Source organism: Notamacropus eugenii, chromosome 6 (genome assembly GCF_028372415.1).
Source record: "Notamacropus eugenii isolate mMacEug1 chromosome 6, mMacEug1.pri_v2, whole genome shotgun sequence".
NCBI classification, from domain to species: domain Eukaryota; kingdom Metazoa; phylum Chordata; class Mammalia; order Diprotodontia; family Macropodidae; genus Notamacropus; species Notamacropus eugenii.
In genome coordinates this window covers 232,569,062-232,585,992 of record NC_092877.1, presented here as the reverse complement: position 1 = coordinate 232,585,992, position 16,931 = coordinate 232,569,062, and the positions used below count along the sequence as shown (strand labels likewise).

The 16,931-nt window shown below is 36.2% G+C and overlaps 1 protein-coding gene across 4 annotated transcripts in view; it reads right to left on the bottom strand.

The window, feature by feature from the left end:
- The window catches only part of ABCC4 (ATP binding cassette subfamily C member 4 (PEL blood group)), a 274,791-nt gene that overhangs the window by 194,661 nt on the left and 63,199 nt on the right, over positions 1-16,931 (bottom strand). For all 4 annotated transcript variants that reach the window (XM_072622112.1, XM_072622110.1, XM_072622113.1 and 1 more), the window contains exon 4: positions 16,675-16,899. In XM_072622112.1, coding sequence (XP_072478213.1) covers positions 16,675-16,899 — 225 coding nt within the window. The remainder of the gene's footprint in view (positions 1-16,674; positions 16,900-16,931) is intronic.

Below are 16,931 nucleotides of genomic sequence, written 5' to 3'. Positions count from 1 at the left end.
CCACTTCCTTATTGTGAGGATCAAATGATATAATGATTGTGAAGTGCTTCACACAGTGACTGGCACATGGGAAGTACTATTTAAATGTTGCCATTATTATTTCTTTATTTGGGTGTAATTGTCCCATACTTGATAACTCTACACATTTAAGATGTGATTTCTACAAAATGCCAAAGGTGACAAAATGATCAGAAAAAGCAAAATAAATAATCACACAGGAACAATAAATCACACACGGTGGTTTCCTTAACATGTATATTTTTTCAATCCTAATACTTCGAATTTTAAAAAAATTTCCTTAACTGAAGAACTACCACCAATTATACATTTTTGCAGTCAAAAATAATTTCCAATGAAAAGAACAAGTTTACCTACCAATATCACATATTTAACCTGATGAAAACTGAGCTGACTAGATTCAATTTAATAAACAATTAGCTCCTACCGCATGGGAGGTACAGTGCCAGGCACAGTGTGCCAACACAACTCCTCCCCCACTGTAACTAAAATTAGAAACCTGAATTCTGGTCAAGGTTCTAGATTTACTCATACGACTCAATACACTTTGCTAGATGTCAGTGCTCTTGTCTGTCAAATGGAAACAGAGGTAACATTATATTTTATAAGTCTGCTCAGAATCAAAGGTGATACCGATATAAAAGTCACAAAAACTCTACATTTATGGAGTTAAAGCATTACTATCAACCCTTTAATGGGGACATACTGAAGCCCAGAAGGTTGAATGACTTGAATGATTTATGTCCAGGACCATACAGGTAATGAATGACTGGCCTATCCAGGACTCAAACGCAAGTTTTCCTACTCTATTACACCTTATTGGCTCCCAAAGGCTCAAACATTTATAGACAGACCCATGGCTCTGAAAACCCAACTAGCTTTATTTGTAATTCACTTTTTTTCTGTTCCTACAAACACTTATGGCTTTATTCAAAACCGTTATCTTCTCATGCCTTTCCTCTGTAAACAAAGACAAGAATTCATGGGGAAATTAATCTGAAATTAGCACAAAGATTAAAAATTGGGAAAAAAAAAAAAAAAAAACTTGAACCAGTCAACATCAAGAAAACCTATCCATTATAAAAAGAGCTCAAAGAAACATCACCATATTCATCATCATCACCACCATTATCACTGACATAACACTTAAGATTTTTTAAAGCCCTTTAATAGCATCAAAACATGCTATGGGGTAAATATTTATTGTACACTTTTTACAAGAAAGGAAACTGAGGTTCAGAGAGGTCCATGGTCCAAAAACTGCTGAAGTGGTAAGAGGCAGAATTTGATCCCAAGTCTTTCCTGATTCTAAGTCTAGCTTTCTTTCTACTACACCAAGTAGTATATTATATAAAGTGTGCTGATAAACACTAGGTGAAGAAATATTCCAGTTACCCAGTCCCTCTGTCATATGGACCCATTATAGCAATTTCTCTTGATGTTCTTTTTGGTTACCTCACATAATAGAGAAAAACCACAGAGAAGTGATTGTACTCGACATTGGCAACACTTGACAAATTGACCTACCATCTAAATTCTTGTCTGATTTCTTGAGAGTTTCAAACAGTTCCTGCTTTCATAAGAGGCTATCTAAGAATGCTATGGAAGCACAGGGTAGTTACTATTTTTGGTTGAAGGGATAAAAGAAAAGTGCCATAATTAATCACATAAGCTATCACATGCCACTTCTGGCTCACCACTAACAGACTATCAATGCCAAAAAGAAAAACCACACACCTCAGTTTCACTAACCAGACTATATGTATGTAACACGAAGAGATAACCGCAAGATACTACAAAGTAGCTGCTAAACAACAGAATAAAGCAAAGTGATCACAAAACAGCAAGAAGAAGAAATTAATTTTTAATAATATGTGAAAGAAAAGTTTCTAGACACAGTTCCAAGTTCCTGGGAATCCACACAGCTACCTACTGCTGCGGTCATCAGATGACAGAAAGTGTCTTCCTAATCAAAGAATAAGCTTTCACATAAAATTGCAGGTTTTTTCAGTCATACCTTCCTTTAAATACCATTAACAATCCCATATTAGTATAAGGGATACAAGTATTTATATTGGTTGGTTGTTGTCTTTCCTTCTCAAAAAGGACCAAAATGACATCACTGTGCTAGAGTCAAGTTTCAGTATGACCAACTGTGAATGAGCTCAGAATGCTCTACCACAACCTGGGCAGATAGTTTGTGTGAACACATCCGTGGTGGACACTCTAAATTTGAATATCCTGCATTTCCTTTGAGCTGTCTCAATTCTGCTTTGCTCATAGATCACAGCGCCTTCTCTGATATGGGCACGCTATGCTGAGCGGTCCTGTGCCAGCGTCTCCCATGTCACACAATCAATTCCAAAGTTCTTAAGCAACACCTTTAGAGTGTCCCTGTATCACTTCTTCTGACCACCATGCGAACGCTTGCAATGTGTGAGTTCTCCATAAAAGTCTTTTTGGCAAGCGTACATCTTATTTGAACAACATGGCCAGCCCATCAGAGTTGTGCTCTCTGAAGCAGAGTTTGAATGCTTGGCATCATTTTACTTCGCGTAAAGACCTCAGAGTCTGGTCCCTTATCCTGCCAAGTGATCTTCAGAATCTTCCTAAGACAATTCAGATGGAAGCGAGTCAGTTTCCTGGCATGGCGATTGTATATGTCCAGGTTTCACAGGCATACAACAATGAGGTCGGCACAAAAGCTCTGCAGACCTTCAATCTGGTAATCAGTCTTAATACCTCTTCTCTCCCATACTTTCCTTTGGAGCCTTCCACACACTGAGCTAGCTCTGGCAATGTGTGTGTCAACCTCATGATCAAGGTGTGCATCTCTGGAAAGTACACTACCAAGGTAAGTATTCAAAACTTCTCCATTTGCTGTAACTGATGGTTCCACGTATGGATGCATCCACCTGTTCCACCCAACTCTCACCTGCGGCTTCAAGAAGCACTCCATGCGTGGTGGCCACACCCTGGTAAACCATTTCAGCAGATGGGCTAAACCAAGGGGTCTCAAACCCACTGGTGAGTTAGGAGGGTGTACACCCCACGCATGTGAAGACTTTACCTAGTGGAATGGGTGGATGAGAATAATTTCTTCCAACAGTCATGAAGGCAGATGAAGCAGGTACCATGAAGCGCTTAGGGCTTGGTCAGACATCAGATGCCAAGGTCATCCCCTGCATCTTGAGCCATCACCAGTAGTCTTGATTCTGTTCTGCCACTGGACTGTGATGACTATGGAGGAGAGAGTGAAGCAGATGACTTCCATGAAACTTTGCCTCACTTAAATCCAATTTATGCACAAATAAAAGACATCACCCCTATCTCAAAGTCATGTGGCAACAGGCAAGTGGTGAAGCAGCAGGTGCAGAAACACTGGGAGCTGTAGTCACAATCCTGCACATAGGTGGCCCAGGTCATAGGGTCATTTCTTATTGGAAGCAGTAGTGGGATTCATCTGCCCCCTGGGTGTCTGAGCAGCCTTTTAAGGATTGCACTGTTCACACCTCCTCATGTGAGGAAGGGGGCTAGAAAAGGTACCCTAAAAATTGTCTGCTTACCAAACCCTGGCCTGATTGCTGCAGCAGAGTAGGAACCCACTCTATGGTTGAAACACAAAAAATATATAAAAACTTCTGCAGAGACGATTCCACTTACAATCAGGACATGGAATGTGTACACACTTATAGACAACACAAAATCCAGCAGACCTGAAAGACAAACAGCTCTTGTTGTAAGAGAACTCAACAGGTATTGCAACCAAATAGCAGCCCTAAGTGAAACAAGGCTGGCAAATGAAGGCCAGCTTACTGAAGCTGGAGCTAGATATATGTTTTCCTGGAGTGACTGCAATGAAGCGGAGCGTCGGGAAGCTGGTACAGTTTTGCAATCAAAACTAATCTAGTCAGCAAGCTGGTATGCCTGCCAAAAGGAGTGAATTATAGGTCCATGACAACATGACTGCCACTTGCAGGAAAATGTCACACCACCATCATCAGTGCTTATGCTCTCACCACGACAAATCCTGATGAGGAATTTTATGAAGAACTGGAAGACTCTTAGCATCAATGTGCCAAAAGAAGATGAGCTTATAATTCTGGGTGACTTGAACGCTAGAGTAGGCTCAGACTCCCAGACTTGGCAGGGAGTCCTAGGGAGGAAGGAAGCTGGAAACAGCAACAGTCATGGCCATTGACTGCTGAAGACTTGGGCATCTCATGACCTTCTCATCACCAAGTATTTATGTAAAATGTTCTGAAATACATTGATTCACCATGTGACAAAGCAAGATTTTTGTTCATTCCTTTAATAATATTTATTATGGACCTACTGTGTCCATCCTTCTCTGTGTTCAGTAATAGAGGTACAAAATAAAAAAATACATAGTCCCTGCCCTGATAAGCTTACGTTCTATGAGGAAAAGAATGTACAATAGATGTATATTGGTTTTAAAATTTCTTTACAAGGGTTCTTTACCTACAGATGGTCATTTTTCATTACTTTATGTATCTTATTTCCACTTTTATATGAACATTTTATAATTATGCAAAATGCTACACCAAATTAACTCTCCATTGTCTGAATCATTTAGAAGGGACACTGGTCCACAGAACTTAAATCTGTCAACAGTCTTCCCTTCCTCCCCCACCTGTTGTTGCCCTGCTTAGCTAGACCAGTAGACAAATTCACTGCATCCCTCACTTTCCCCAAAATGGGCCTTCTCAGCCTCTAATTCCTTTTACCCCACCACTGTCATGTAGACTCAGGTAAGAAAGGAACACTGGTACAACGAAGGCTCCACTCTTCTCACTAAAACTCCCTACCACCCAAAAGCTACAATATCTAACTGGTTCCTTCTACACTGCCAGATTCTGTCATATATAAGTAAGACAAGGAAAACAATATTCACAGACAGGTCATCAGGAGCCTAGTTTAAGTTCTCTGGAGACACAGAGTAAATTTGTATTCTCAATTGAAGTATATATCCTAATATTAAAGATTTAGAGTTGGAGGGTATGTTAAAGGGCCACTAGTCCCAACCCCCTTATCTTGAAGAAGAAACAGGCCCAAAGAAGCAAGGTAAGGAAGAAAAACAAGGCCTATGCCTTATTTGATATACATAATTCCCCTATGAAGCTGCTATTAAATTACAGCATGCGTGCACATGTGCGCACGCACACACACACATACACACACATATATTTTACATGTATATTGCACATCTTAAAATATAGCCTATCTTACACATCAGGAAACTGAGTCTCACAAATGATAAGTGACCTGTCCATGGTTTCATACAGCTATTAAGTTTTAAGGGGGCAGATTCTAACCCTGGTCTCTCCTGATTCATAATTTAAAATTTTCTTGATGACTGAGGAATATTATGAATCTCAGTTTGTAAGACAGTGATGCCCTTAGGTCAGTCAGTTAGCTAGTACTTATGAAGTACCTACTATGTAGTACCAGGAGCTACACTGATCACTGGCACTCTCTAGTTTTATACATACATATATATATACACACACACACACACACACACACACACACACACATATATGTATGTATATGTATGCATATTCATCTTTATCTATATAGATATGAACACATACATATATACACAAAAACATTTATATGCAAACAATCTCTATAAATTAAATTATAAAATCTATCTATACATACCTACACACAAATATACGTGTGTATATGTATATGTATACATACCATACAGGATAAATTGGGAGGGGTCTCAAAGGGAAAGGCAGTAAGGGTGAGAAAGACTAGCTTCCTGAAGAAGGCACCTTAAGGTCTATTAAGATAATTAGGGCAGTTCATTCCTATGCTAAACAAGCCTACACTGCTACTACTTCCTGGGTCTTATTTCTACTTTTCTCTTGTTAACACGGTATCCATGGCTGCCAGGTAATCTGTATATAAAGGAAGCTATTATTTACCTAAGGCAGAAAATTGTTTTTAAAATTTTTCTGGTTGATGGCACTGCCCTACCTTGTTTCCAAAAGATCAACCATTTAATCTACTGCAATTAATCAATGTTTGTGAAAGGAGGGCCCTCAGATAATCCAAATTCTCCTTCCTTCTCTTTCCACCTCATTGAATATTCTTGGTAATTATTTCAGAAAATGAGTCAGACTAGTTTCCATAGTCCTTGGGAGATGAGTCAAACTAATAAAGTGAGGAAACCAGCGTCAGTCCTAAACAGAATCAGAATCTGTGGGCTAGACAAATGACGGGATAAAGAAAAGAAAAGGGGGTGGTAGTGAAAATTATCTTCAAATGAGAAGAAAGAATGAAGCTCAGGGAGATATTTCAACAACATGATGCTCCACCTTTATGTAACGTACTATGCTAAATGCTATGAATTCAATTATAAAAAAAAATTCCCTCCTAACAAGCTTGCAATTTACAATATGGGATAGAACGTTGGGAATCCCAATATGAGGAATTAAATTTTTGGTATTGTCAAGGAGTAAAAGAGAATTCTGACAAAAAATGCTTCAGGAGAATTTAATGGAGTGATTACTTTCAGTTAATGGATCAGGGAAAGCTTCATGGAGGGTATGATACCTGAAACAGAAAATGAATGAATGGATGAATGAAAAGCTAGGTGACAGATACCATGGGAATACAAAAATTAAGCAACAATCCTTGTCATCAAAGAACTTATATTCTATAGAGGGAGGTGGATTTGCATATGCATGCATGCATGTGTGTGTACATGTGTGTATATACACACATGTACACACATGTGTTTATACACATACACACATATATGTAAGGATTTAGACAAGCAGGGATGAGGAAGAATTACATATGGAAGACAAACCTCAAAACAAATTATTCCTTAAGATTATAACGAAAAAAACCTCTAATATACACATACACACATGTATTTATTTAAATAATAATCCTCTCAACTAGTCACTAAAAAATTCAGCCCTCTCTTGTACAGGAAACAACCACAGCTGCATTTAAAATTGATCTAACAAAATCTTTAATTGTTTTGTTCATGAATGTATATGGCTAGCTTGCAGTCAGAAAAACAACAGAGGCAAAAACTTCCTTAAGGCTTTGACACTATTCTAGAGAATTCAAGCCAAAAATGGAACACTTTGTAGAATGTAAAAATGTAGCTTTCCATTTCCAGAATTTTTAAAATTCAAATATCTGGTGTCTAACAAAGCTACTGAAGTGGTATACACATACACCATATAAAACAAGTCCAATTTCTCCTTCCCCTTTGTAAATTCTTATTAAGGCTTTTAAAGTTTGGAAGAATATTGTGAAATAATATGACAAATTAGAAGGCAAGAATCTAGTTAATAAGATATTAAATCTTACCAAAAACAATTCTGCCTATTTTTCTTGCATACAATTTTAAAGGGGCTAGGAAAAAAAAACACTCACAGGGTTACTTACTTCTAATGACAGTACATTTCCCAACCCAAGGGCAACAAAGGACCATTTTTCTCAGATGTTTTAAACCTTAATCATTCCAAAGCAGACTATTTTCTCTTTTGTTACGTTTTGTTTTGTTTTTCCCATGGTTTCTCCCATTTGATATAATTCTTCTGGGCAACATGACTAATGTGAAAATGTATTTAATGGGAATGTATGTGGAGATCCCATAAAAGATTGCATGCCATCTTGGAAAGGGAAAGTGGAGGAGGAGGATAAAATTTAAAACTTACAGAAGTGAATGTTGAAAAGTGAAAAAAAAGAAATATACAAATTTGGGGGCAAAAAACAAAAAAACCTAAATCATTCCTCCTCTTACCTTCCAGAAACCTTAATATTCTATCTCAAGCCTGTTCTCTGGCTCCCTATAGCATAGAAGACTGCAACAATAATGGCAGCTGAGGCCAACAATTCTTTAAACACAGAAGAAGAGGAAAGAAAGAAAAAAAACTGAGTCAATTGTTTTAAAGGATCCCAAAGGGAAGATACAAAAAGAGGGAAAGGTTTGAAAACATCAATGAACAAGAACTTCTGGCTTTCAGGTATGCACTAGGGACCTCTCTAAAAAAGTAAGTTTTTAAACAGAGATTCTGGGCAGTCAGCACAGGACATAGATCTCAATCCCTGACCAGACAGTCCACTAAAACCAGTCAACCCATGGACAATTTTGCTTCTGGTGGGGAGAAAGACAGCTTCACATTCTAGCCAGCCAGCCATGTTTACCCTCTTTCTACTGCCCCCCCTAACAAAACTCCCTACTGTGCTCACTTCTCCCCTATATGGGCCATCTTCCCTTATTAGAATGCAAACTCTTTGAAAGCAGGGATTTTTAAAAAAAATTTTGTATCCCTCACACTTAGCAAAATAACTATGGCAAATACCCAACAATTGGATGCTTTTATCATGTACCATCAATATATTTGTTGTTGTTCATTTCTAAAATGGACATATTCCTTTCTTTAAGAAAATCTTCAATTAAAAGAAAACGTTTTTATTAAAATATTCTACAGCTGCTAAGGATTTTGTGAGTTCTTAATAATCTTTGGGGTTTATCAGTCAACATAAAATACTAAGTCTTCAGGAATAATGTTCTCACAGGAGCAAAAACATTGTCCCTCAATCACAATCACCTTGGGTGCAAACCTTCCTAACACCACAGACTGGAAAGGTATGTGTTGCTTCACAACAGATGAAAAGAAGTCTGTGTAAGGTTACACACCTACACACAACAGTGTGATTTCATGCCAGGCTTTAATTTTCCAAATCATGAATAATAACAATTCACAGGTTTTGTTTTTATTTTTTAGTACTTTGAAGAATGCTACAAGATAATAAGTAGTGCAATTTAAGTATTATATCCATTTTGCTGATGAGGAACCGAGGCTAAGATATTCCAAGATGGATGACTCAGCTAGTAATGCCTCAGGTACAACTGAAACGTAGCTGTGCAGGGCTGGATTCATTACCCCAAGCTGCCTCACATCAAACAATGAATAAATCTATCTGGACTACGCAATTCCATAGAGTTATTAAATGAATTATCTAAAGAGATTCAATACACTCTCAAAACTATAAGAAGCAAAATTTAATAATGCAAATTTATTAAGACTATTAGAAATAATTTTCTTTTTACCTTAAGAAGTGCCAAAGTTTGAACTGAATGCTCAATGACTGACTGGATTTGTGGGTTCCTACCTGAAATAAGCCTTTCTGACAGCACCTTTCTTTCTAATTCCTTTGGGCACTTCTTTCTAGTCTTACTTTCTCCATCTGGCATGAATTTTACAACCAATTAAAAGCACAACATATTCATCATCCTAACATAAGTAAAGTATTTGCTTTTGCTTGCAAACAACTCAACTGCAGTGGACAAAATGGGGCAACTTTCTGTTTCTAAAATTGAATTACAACCTACATTTTCAAAAAAACCCCGAACTCATAACAATCAGATATTCAAGATAAAGAAAATTTCATGAAGAATTCATAGCACTCTTTATGATATATTTCTCATTCTTACAGCTACCATTTTAGTTAAGACCGTTTTGACTTCCTGAGGTCAAAAGCCTCCATGTTCTTTTTTCCAATCCATCTGACATGACTACTGGATGAATCTTTCCTAAAGAATCACTCTTACATCTCATTTTTCTAATAAAATTTTTTTCAATGGCTCCTCTTTACATAGCAAATTAAGGTAAAACAGCTTCCCCTGGCTTTCAAGACCTTCCAATCTTGCTCCAATCTACCTTTCCAACCTTATCTCCCACAACCCCAATATATTCTGTACTCTTGACTATCCTGTATTATTTTTCCACTTTCCATAACTATATGAAGATCCATTGTGTTCTTCTACTTGCCCACCCTTCACTCATAGTCTTCTTGGTGTCTAGGATGCATTCCCTTTGCTCTCCTTCCACCCCCATTTTCAACTACAAAAAAAATCCCATACATTCTTCATAGCCTTCATGCCCTTCCTAACCACCCAACCAAAAATGAACCCGCCCTCTTCTGAACTATAATATTTAATTTATGCTATTTATGTGATGCTTATTATACATTTCCTAGACATATATATGAACCACAAGCTCTTTGAGGACAGGAATGATTTCACTGGTGACTTTGGAAATGAATAATTACTTTTGCTATTCAGTCACTTAAGAGTCATTTAGTCGTGTCTGACTCTTCTGGACCCTGTGGAGCACATCATACCAGTACTGTCCATGGGGTTTTCTTGGCAAAGATACAGAAGTGGTTTGCCATTTCCTTCTCCAGTACATTAAGGCAAGCAGAAGTTAAGTGAGTTGCCCAGGATCAAACAGCTAATCAGTGCCTGAGGCCAGATTTAAACTCAGGTTTTCCTATTTCAGGCCCAATACTCTATACACTGAGCCATCTAGCTGCCTCCAATGATTATATCTGAATATCAATAATAATAGCTAATATTCTAAATTTCACTGTTTATTTTATGAATGAACAATCCATATAAACTTTGAATACCTGGTGCAGCCTATGTTTCTGGGAAAGCCGCCTGGCCTATAATACTAGAGACTAAAAACTGAATTTTATATTATCACCATATGAGTTATAGTCTAAATTTCTTATTCATTCAAAGAATTAAATCTAAAACTGAAGAAAAAAAATCACCAAGTAGTGGAAAGTTTCTTAAATGCAAGATCTGAATTAGTGGGGATAAGCTGTAAGGTGCTTGTTTACCTGTTTAAAACATAATTTGACAGCTGTTTCTTAAAATAAATAAAATATTTTTAACAAATAAAACATTTTATTTAAAAAAATTAAAGTGGCAAGATCTATGTTAAAGATAATAAAAAACGCTTTTAAAAAGAGAATTTAAGGTACAATTCAGCACCTTCCTCAGTAATATAAATATAATTTTATCCTTTGCTAAAATGACTTTTGTCTCCCTTGCCTTCCTTTCCTTGCAGTCACAGCCTTTCTGGACTTAATAAAAAGTTCTACTTGCTCCAAAAATACTGGCTATGGTTACTTCAGCTCAGAGTCACCGCCTTGATTACTGTCTTTCATGGTGTACAGATACATAATCTCCTGCAGATTTCAGGTCCTTCAAAGTCAGTCTTGCTTTCTTTCCACAGAGGAAACTTCTGAAGGCAGTAAGAAAGCAATGCCATTTCAGAGAATGAATTCTACCAAAAATTTTTTCAATAGAGTTTCTCCTCCTAAGCATTAGGATAATAAGACAGTCTCCTTCAGCTGCTTGAAGGAATTTAAAATTTCTAACTCCTTTAGCAACCCCTTGGAAATCTGGAACTTTTACAAACTGTCTTTAGATAGATCTCCTTTCCTTTGTGGTGTTTACGGAATAAAACCAAACATGCCAGGATGGAAACATAAAACACTGATTTTAAAATAGAGATTTAAGATAGGACGAAACATTGTTCATTCTCATTTTGCATTATAGTTAGGCTCTCATTAGAAAATTCCACAGTACAAGGGTTATAAGGTACAATTTAATCAAGTTTCATGCATGGGTGACTTAAGACAAAATGAAATCAAGCTATCCATTTCACTTGTTCAGCATCCTGTTGAACTGCAGTGGAAACAATATAGAGAACATTATCTTCATCTAAAAGTGTGTGTACTGTGTGTACCCACATAGCATCTCAAGGAAAACTGGACAGAAGAAGAATGAGAAAAGGATAGATACAAAGATCAAGAAGAGAGGACAGGCCAAAAAACAAGATTCTTTGTTTAAAAAAAGGGGATTCTTTATCTTAAAAAAAAAGCAAGTGGGAGATATATATGACTGCTATCAAATCAGTTTGAACAGACATAAAGTCTAATTCCCCCTTTTTTAGATATGAGGAAACTTATGGCCCAAAGAGAGAGAAAAAGGGGTCAAGGTCATACAGATAATAGAAGTTGCAAAGTAAAGATTCAGATCCAGGTTTTCTGACTTCTACTCTTTTTTTCCACTAAAAAAAAAAAAAAAAAACAGCTACTCATCAAATAATAGGATTCTAGAAACAGGACAGGGGAACAGGTAAATTATGACACACAAAAGGACTACTCTGCACAAGGCAGTAAATTACACAAGTCCCTACCTCCGGGCAGTAAGGTGTCAATGGGGATAGAGCACTGGCTCTGGAGTCAGGAAAACCTGAATTCAAAGCTGACCTGAGAAGTTACTGGGCAAGTACTTACCCCTGATTGCTTACCTCTCCCCCGCCAAAAAAGAAGAAATCGCTACCTCCAAGTATGTTTCAGATATCTTAAAATAGCATCAAAAAGTTTGCAAAAATGGACAGAAGCTAGATGCAGGAGGACAATTAGGGGCCTATATCTGACCCACAGAAGTATGCATCATTTAATAAATGTTTACTGATTAATTCATTTTGATGTTAAGAAGGATAATTATGTTGCTTTCAACAAACCATCTTTTGCTGTCACTGTCACAGATGGAATAAATACCAGGCCAGATGAACAACTGACCCTACCCAGAATAGTAATGCTTATGTTTTGGGAAGGGGAGAATCTAGCGATTTATCAGGCTCTGCAGGTGAGCTCCACTCTGCTTCCTCCTCCGAGTTAAGTGTTAGCTGAAAATTGTTGCAAACACTATCAAATAACCATGCTGAATGAAAGTAATAACTGTGCAAACCAGTCTAACAAGGCAAGCAGCTATGAACTGAACACTAGGAGTCAAGAGACTCAGCTCTGATGACCCTAGCTCTGCCACCAGGTAACTGAGCGTATGAATTATGCCATTTCCACGTCAGGTATTTCTTTCATATATGTATTTGCCTATATATGTATATTCACACATAATATGCATACATGCATTATTTATAAATATGAACAACAGTATATATTGTGTTATCCCTGCATGAGCTACAGTTTAAATTTCTTATTCATTCAAAGAAATGAGTCTAAAATGGGAATTAAAAAGCTACCAAGTAGTGGAAGGTATCTTAGCATATTATGTATGTGTGTATGGACATGTATAAACATATATGTGTATGTATGTGTACATATATGTGTGTGCGAATTTCTTAACTATAAAAATAGGAGTGGCATTACTATCCTATGTTATTGGGATCAGGCACCCAACTCACTGAATCCACAAACTTAGAATGCCCTTCATTGTACTCTCTATAAATCCCAAATACAAGATGTGTAGTCAAATGAATGGGCTATAACACTACTAATTCAAACTAAATTGATAGTGCCTAGTACATTGTTCTTCATTCATGAACCACTTATGTTTGCTCAACAAATTTTTAATTTATAATTTACTCATCTGTTTCTTTGCCACTGTCACTGCCTCATTTTTATTAGTGATGGTTCATTTGCTGACATTTTCACTCACTTTAATTTCATATTTAAAGAAGTAAATACTTCAATACGCAAGGCAGATTTGACTATGGTATTACAAGTCACCTTTTTTGGTAAGAGAAATGCCCCTTCTACGTTCAAAAGAAGACTGATTCAAGCAAGATGCTTCAGGGAACTCCTACAGACCCATCACCGGGACTTTGAATGACTGAACAAATGAGATCTGAAAAATGTATGAGTCAAACTAATTTAACTTTTCATTATACAACCCACAGGTAGTAGAGAAATAGCAAAAGATCAAAAGCCAAAAGTAGTCATAGATCAAAAACTGAAGGTGAAAGCCAAGGAACTCTTGATGTGCTTATGTGTTCAATAAGCTTAGCAAGGTACATTTCCCACGATGCTATTCAAAACCACAAACTACTAATAATTTAACTGCTACTCTGTTGATATAATCCAACTTAATTATTTCCCAGACATCAGGATTAAGACAAGGTAAGCATTGTAAGGTAAAGTCACAAACACCAAGGCACAACACAGAAAAAAGCCTTTCTGCTTTGCCATGACATCAGTTTTCAGCCCTTAGGGACTGACTTGTAGGAAATGACGAAGAATTTTATTTCTCCATTTTCTGTATGCTACTAGAAATAAGAATTTAGCTCTTAGGGAAATTTAGGATTCCCACGTTTCTTGTATTTCAAGTGACTTTTGAGAGCATTTTCTCAACTTCTTAAAGGGACAATTGTGTTATGATAAGCTACCCAGCAAATTAATACCTTGGGGAGGTGCTTACATTCAAGTAAGCAAATTAAGTCAAGGTTGATCAGATTTCCCAAAGGCTAAAGGACTACTTTCCAAGGTATTAGTGCAAACAGGAAAAAAACAGGTGAACAACAACTCACCAGGCCTTGAACTACAATCTCTATCTTGTCTGCTTTACTAAGTCATTATGGCATACCCAGAACGATAAAAGAATGTCACATATTCATACTTACAGAGGCCAGACCTGGATATACATAAATGTGGATCATCAGGAAAAAAAAAATACACACACACACACATATATATTTTGATTTTGAATATATATATATATTTTATACAGGTAAATAAAAATGATTTTGATATATACATATACATATAAAAACATACGCATATATAGTATGTGTGTATGTATGTATATATCAATCATGCCTCTTCACATGCAGGAAAAAAGGCAAGATCTAAAGACAACCTCCCTTGGATGCCATTTGCCAATTTTATATACATCTTGAAAGATAATAATGATAATTATTTACATTATTATATAATTTATGTTATTTTAATTCAAGTTTTTAATTTTTAAAATTTAATTTAATTATTTAAATAATATATATTATACTAATTTATATTATTACATATTATATAGTTATCTATAAAAATTGTAATACTAATTTATAATAATCTTGTAAATTAGCCAGGAAAGGTTGTAGTACAATCACCTCCATTCTACATACAATCAAACTGAGGATCAAGTTAAGTGGTTTGTCCAAAGCTGCTCAAATAGTCACTGTGCCTGTTGCATAAAATGACACATTTTACCCACTTCATCTTGAACGTAATTCCCAGACATAAGCCCTTTGCCCTGATGGAGGGAAAAGAAAAAACGTCTTTGTACCAGCGTATCCATCTTCTTCATGAAGTCCTTCCAGATTCACTTAACTGACAGTGCTCTTGCTCTGTCTCAAACTATCTAGTATTTAATTAGTTAATTTGTATTTGTATTGTCTTTCTATTCCTTATACCCAAACACTCGCTGTCTCCTCTATAATGATGTAATCAATCCTTATGCAAGTATGGATTGAGGTATTCTCACAGTGCAGGAACACAGCAGGGATTTAACAAATATTGATTGGCTGACATGTATAGTATTTGTTGCCATGGTTTTGTTTTTCTTTCTTTTTCAATGGGGGAATTTAAAGGCAGACAGGGAACTGGATTAGGATTCCCTCTCCCCCAAAAAAGGGAAGTAAAGAAAAGGTCATTTAAGCATTTTTAAAGTACAAAAGAGAATAGAAGGTCAAAATTACAGATAAGCCAGACAACATATACTTTAAAAAAAGAAAAGCTAGCTAGACCTAACAGATTCGGTTTCACGTACAATTTTGTTTTCCAGTTCTACTGCATATATGTAAACGTTCATTTAGTTGGTGTTTGCTAATATCAGACTTTTTTTTAAAAAGTAAACAAGTGAGGAAAAGAGTGATTTCCCAAATCAAATAGTAAGTTTTCAAACAATCTGGGATAAGCTTCAATCAGTGACCAAGACTATAAACAATAAACAAGTTATAATACTATTAACTATCTCATTGAGACTGGCTGCGTGTAGCCATGCCATCATTTTCAATGAACAGGACTGAGAAATTACCTCCTTGTAACACAGATAAGAACCTGATTTGGAAACTGAGGTGTGCAGGGCTGACATTTTCGATCTCTTTACAACTTTATTCTAGATGTTTATGATTCTACTACTACATTGTATAATCAGACAATGAAAAAGATATTTGGACAAAAATCTTATACCGAAAGCACATCAAGAGTTTAAGACATTAAATCACTCATATCTAAAGTGGGCAATATTTCTTAAAGTGGTGAATGTGAAAAATGACTTTCAATTAAAAATATTAATCTCATTATCAAATTACAATCTATTTCCCTGCCAAGAGAATTCCCCTATGATCATGTTGGGGTGGAGGTCCATATTTCTCCTAGTTGCCATACACTCCACTGATTTTTTTAATATAAGCACAAAATTAATTTCGTGCCATCTACTGACTCATTAAAATTATCGAAAAGATAGAGAATGACCTTCACATCTATTAGTTCATTTTATAGATAAGCTTCTTGTGTCACTGTAAACCAAGTGAGTTTTAAAATGTCTTTTCCCAGGTTCATTTTTAAACATAGACTTTACTAAAAAAAAAAAATATATCACTGAATCATATATTGGCATAGAATTATCAGAAATATAATTTACAATTCACTTTAAACCCAAAAATATAACTTACAATTTACTTTAAACTTGCTTCTAGCAAGCCTATGGTCAGAAGTACTCAGAGTCGAACTTGGTTTGATCTAACCTGATAATGGGAAATATACTAACTATATCCTGCAATAGCTTCCTTGAAACAGATGTAATGTAACTGGACTTCCAAAAAAAACATAAGAAAGAGTAGAGGATTTTTACAAATTCTAAAAATTTACAAATGATTCTTTGGTTTTACAGAAATATTCATGATGATCCTTTTAAATATGAAGTCAATTTAAACATAATATATTATACAAACAACTTCCAACTATTGCATAAAATATGGAATACGTAAACTCACTTACCTTCCGATAAATCATATGGCACATGGCTACTCGAAGTTTCATTCCAGCACGCTGTACATGATAAAAATATAGGTGGTGCAGTATGGCCAAAACGAGCGTGCAGAAGGTCAGAGCGCCAGCATAGCCATAGGCCCAATTCAAAGCTACCTTATCATGGGGATCATAATGTTCAAAATATTCAATAATTTTCCCCAAAAATAATGGTTGCACTACTTTGGTGCTTTCCTAAAAAGAAAAGAACAGGTAATTAAGCAAAA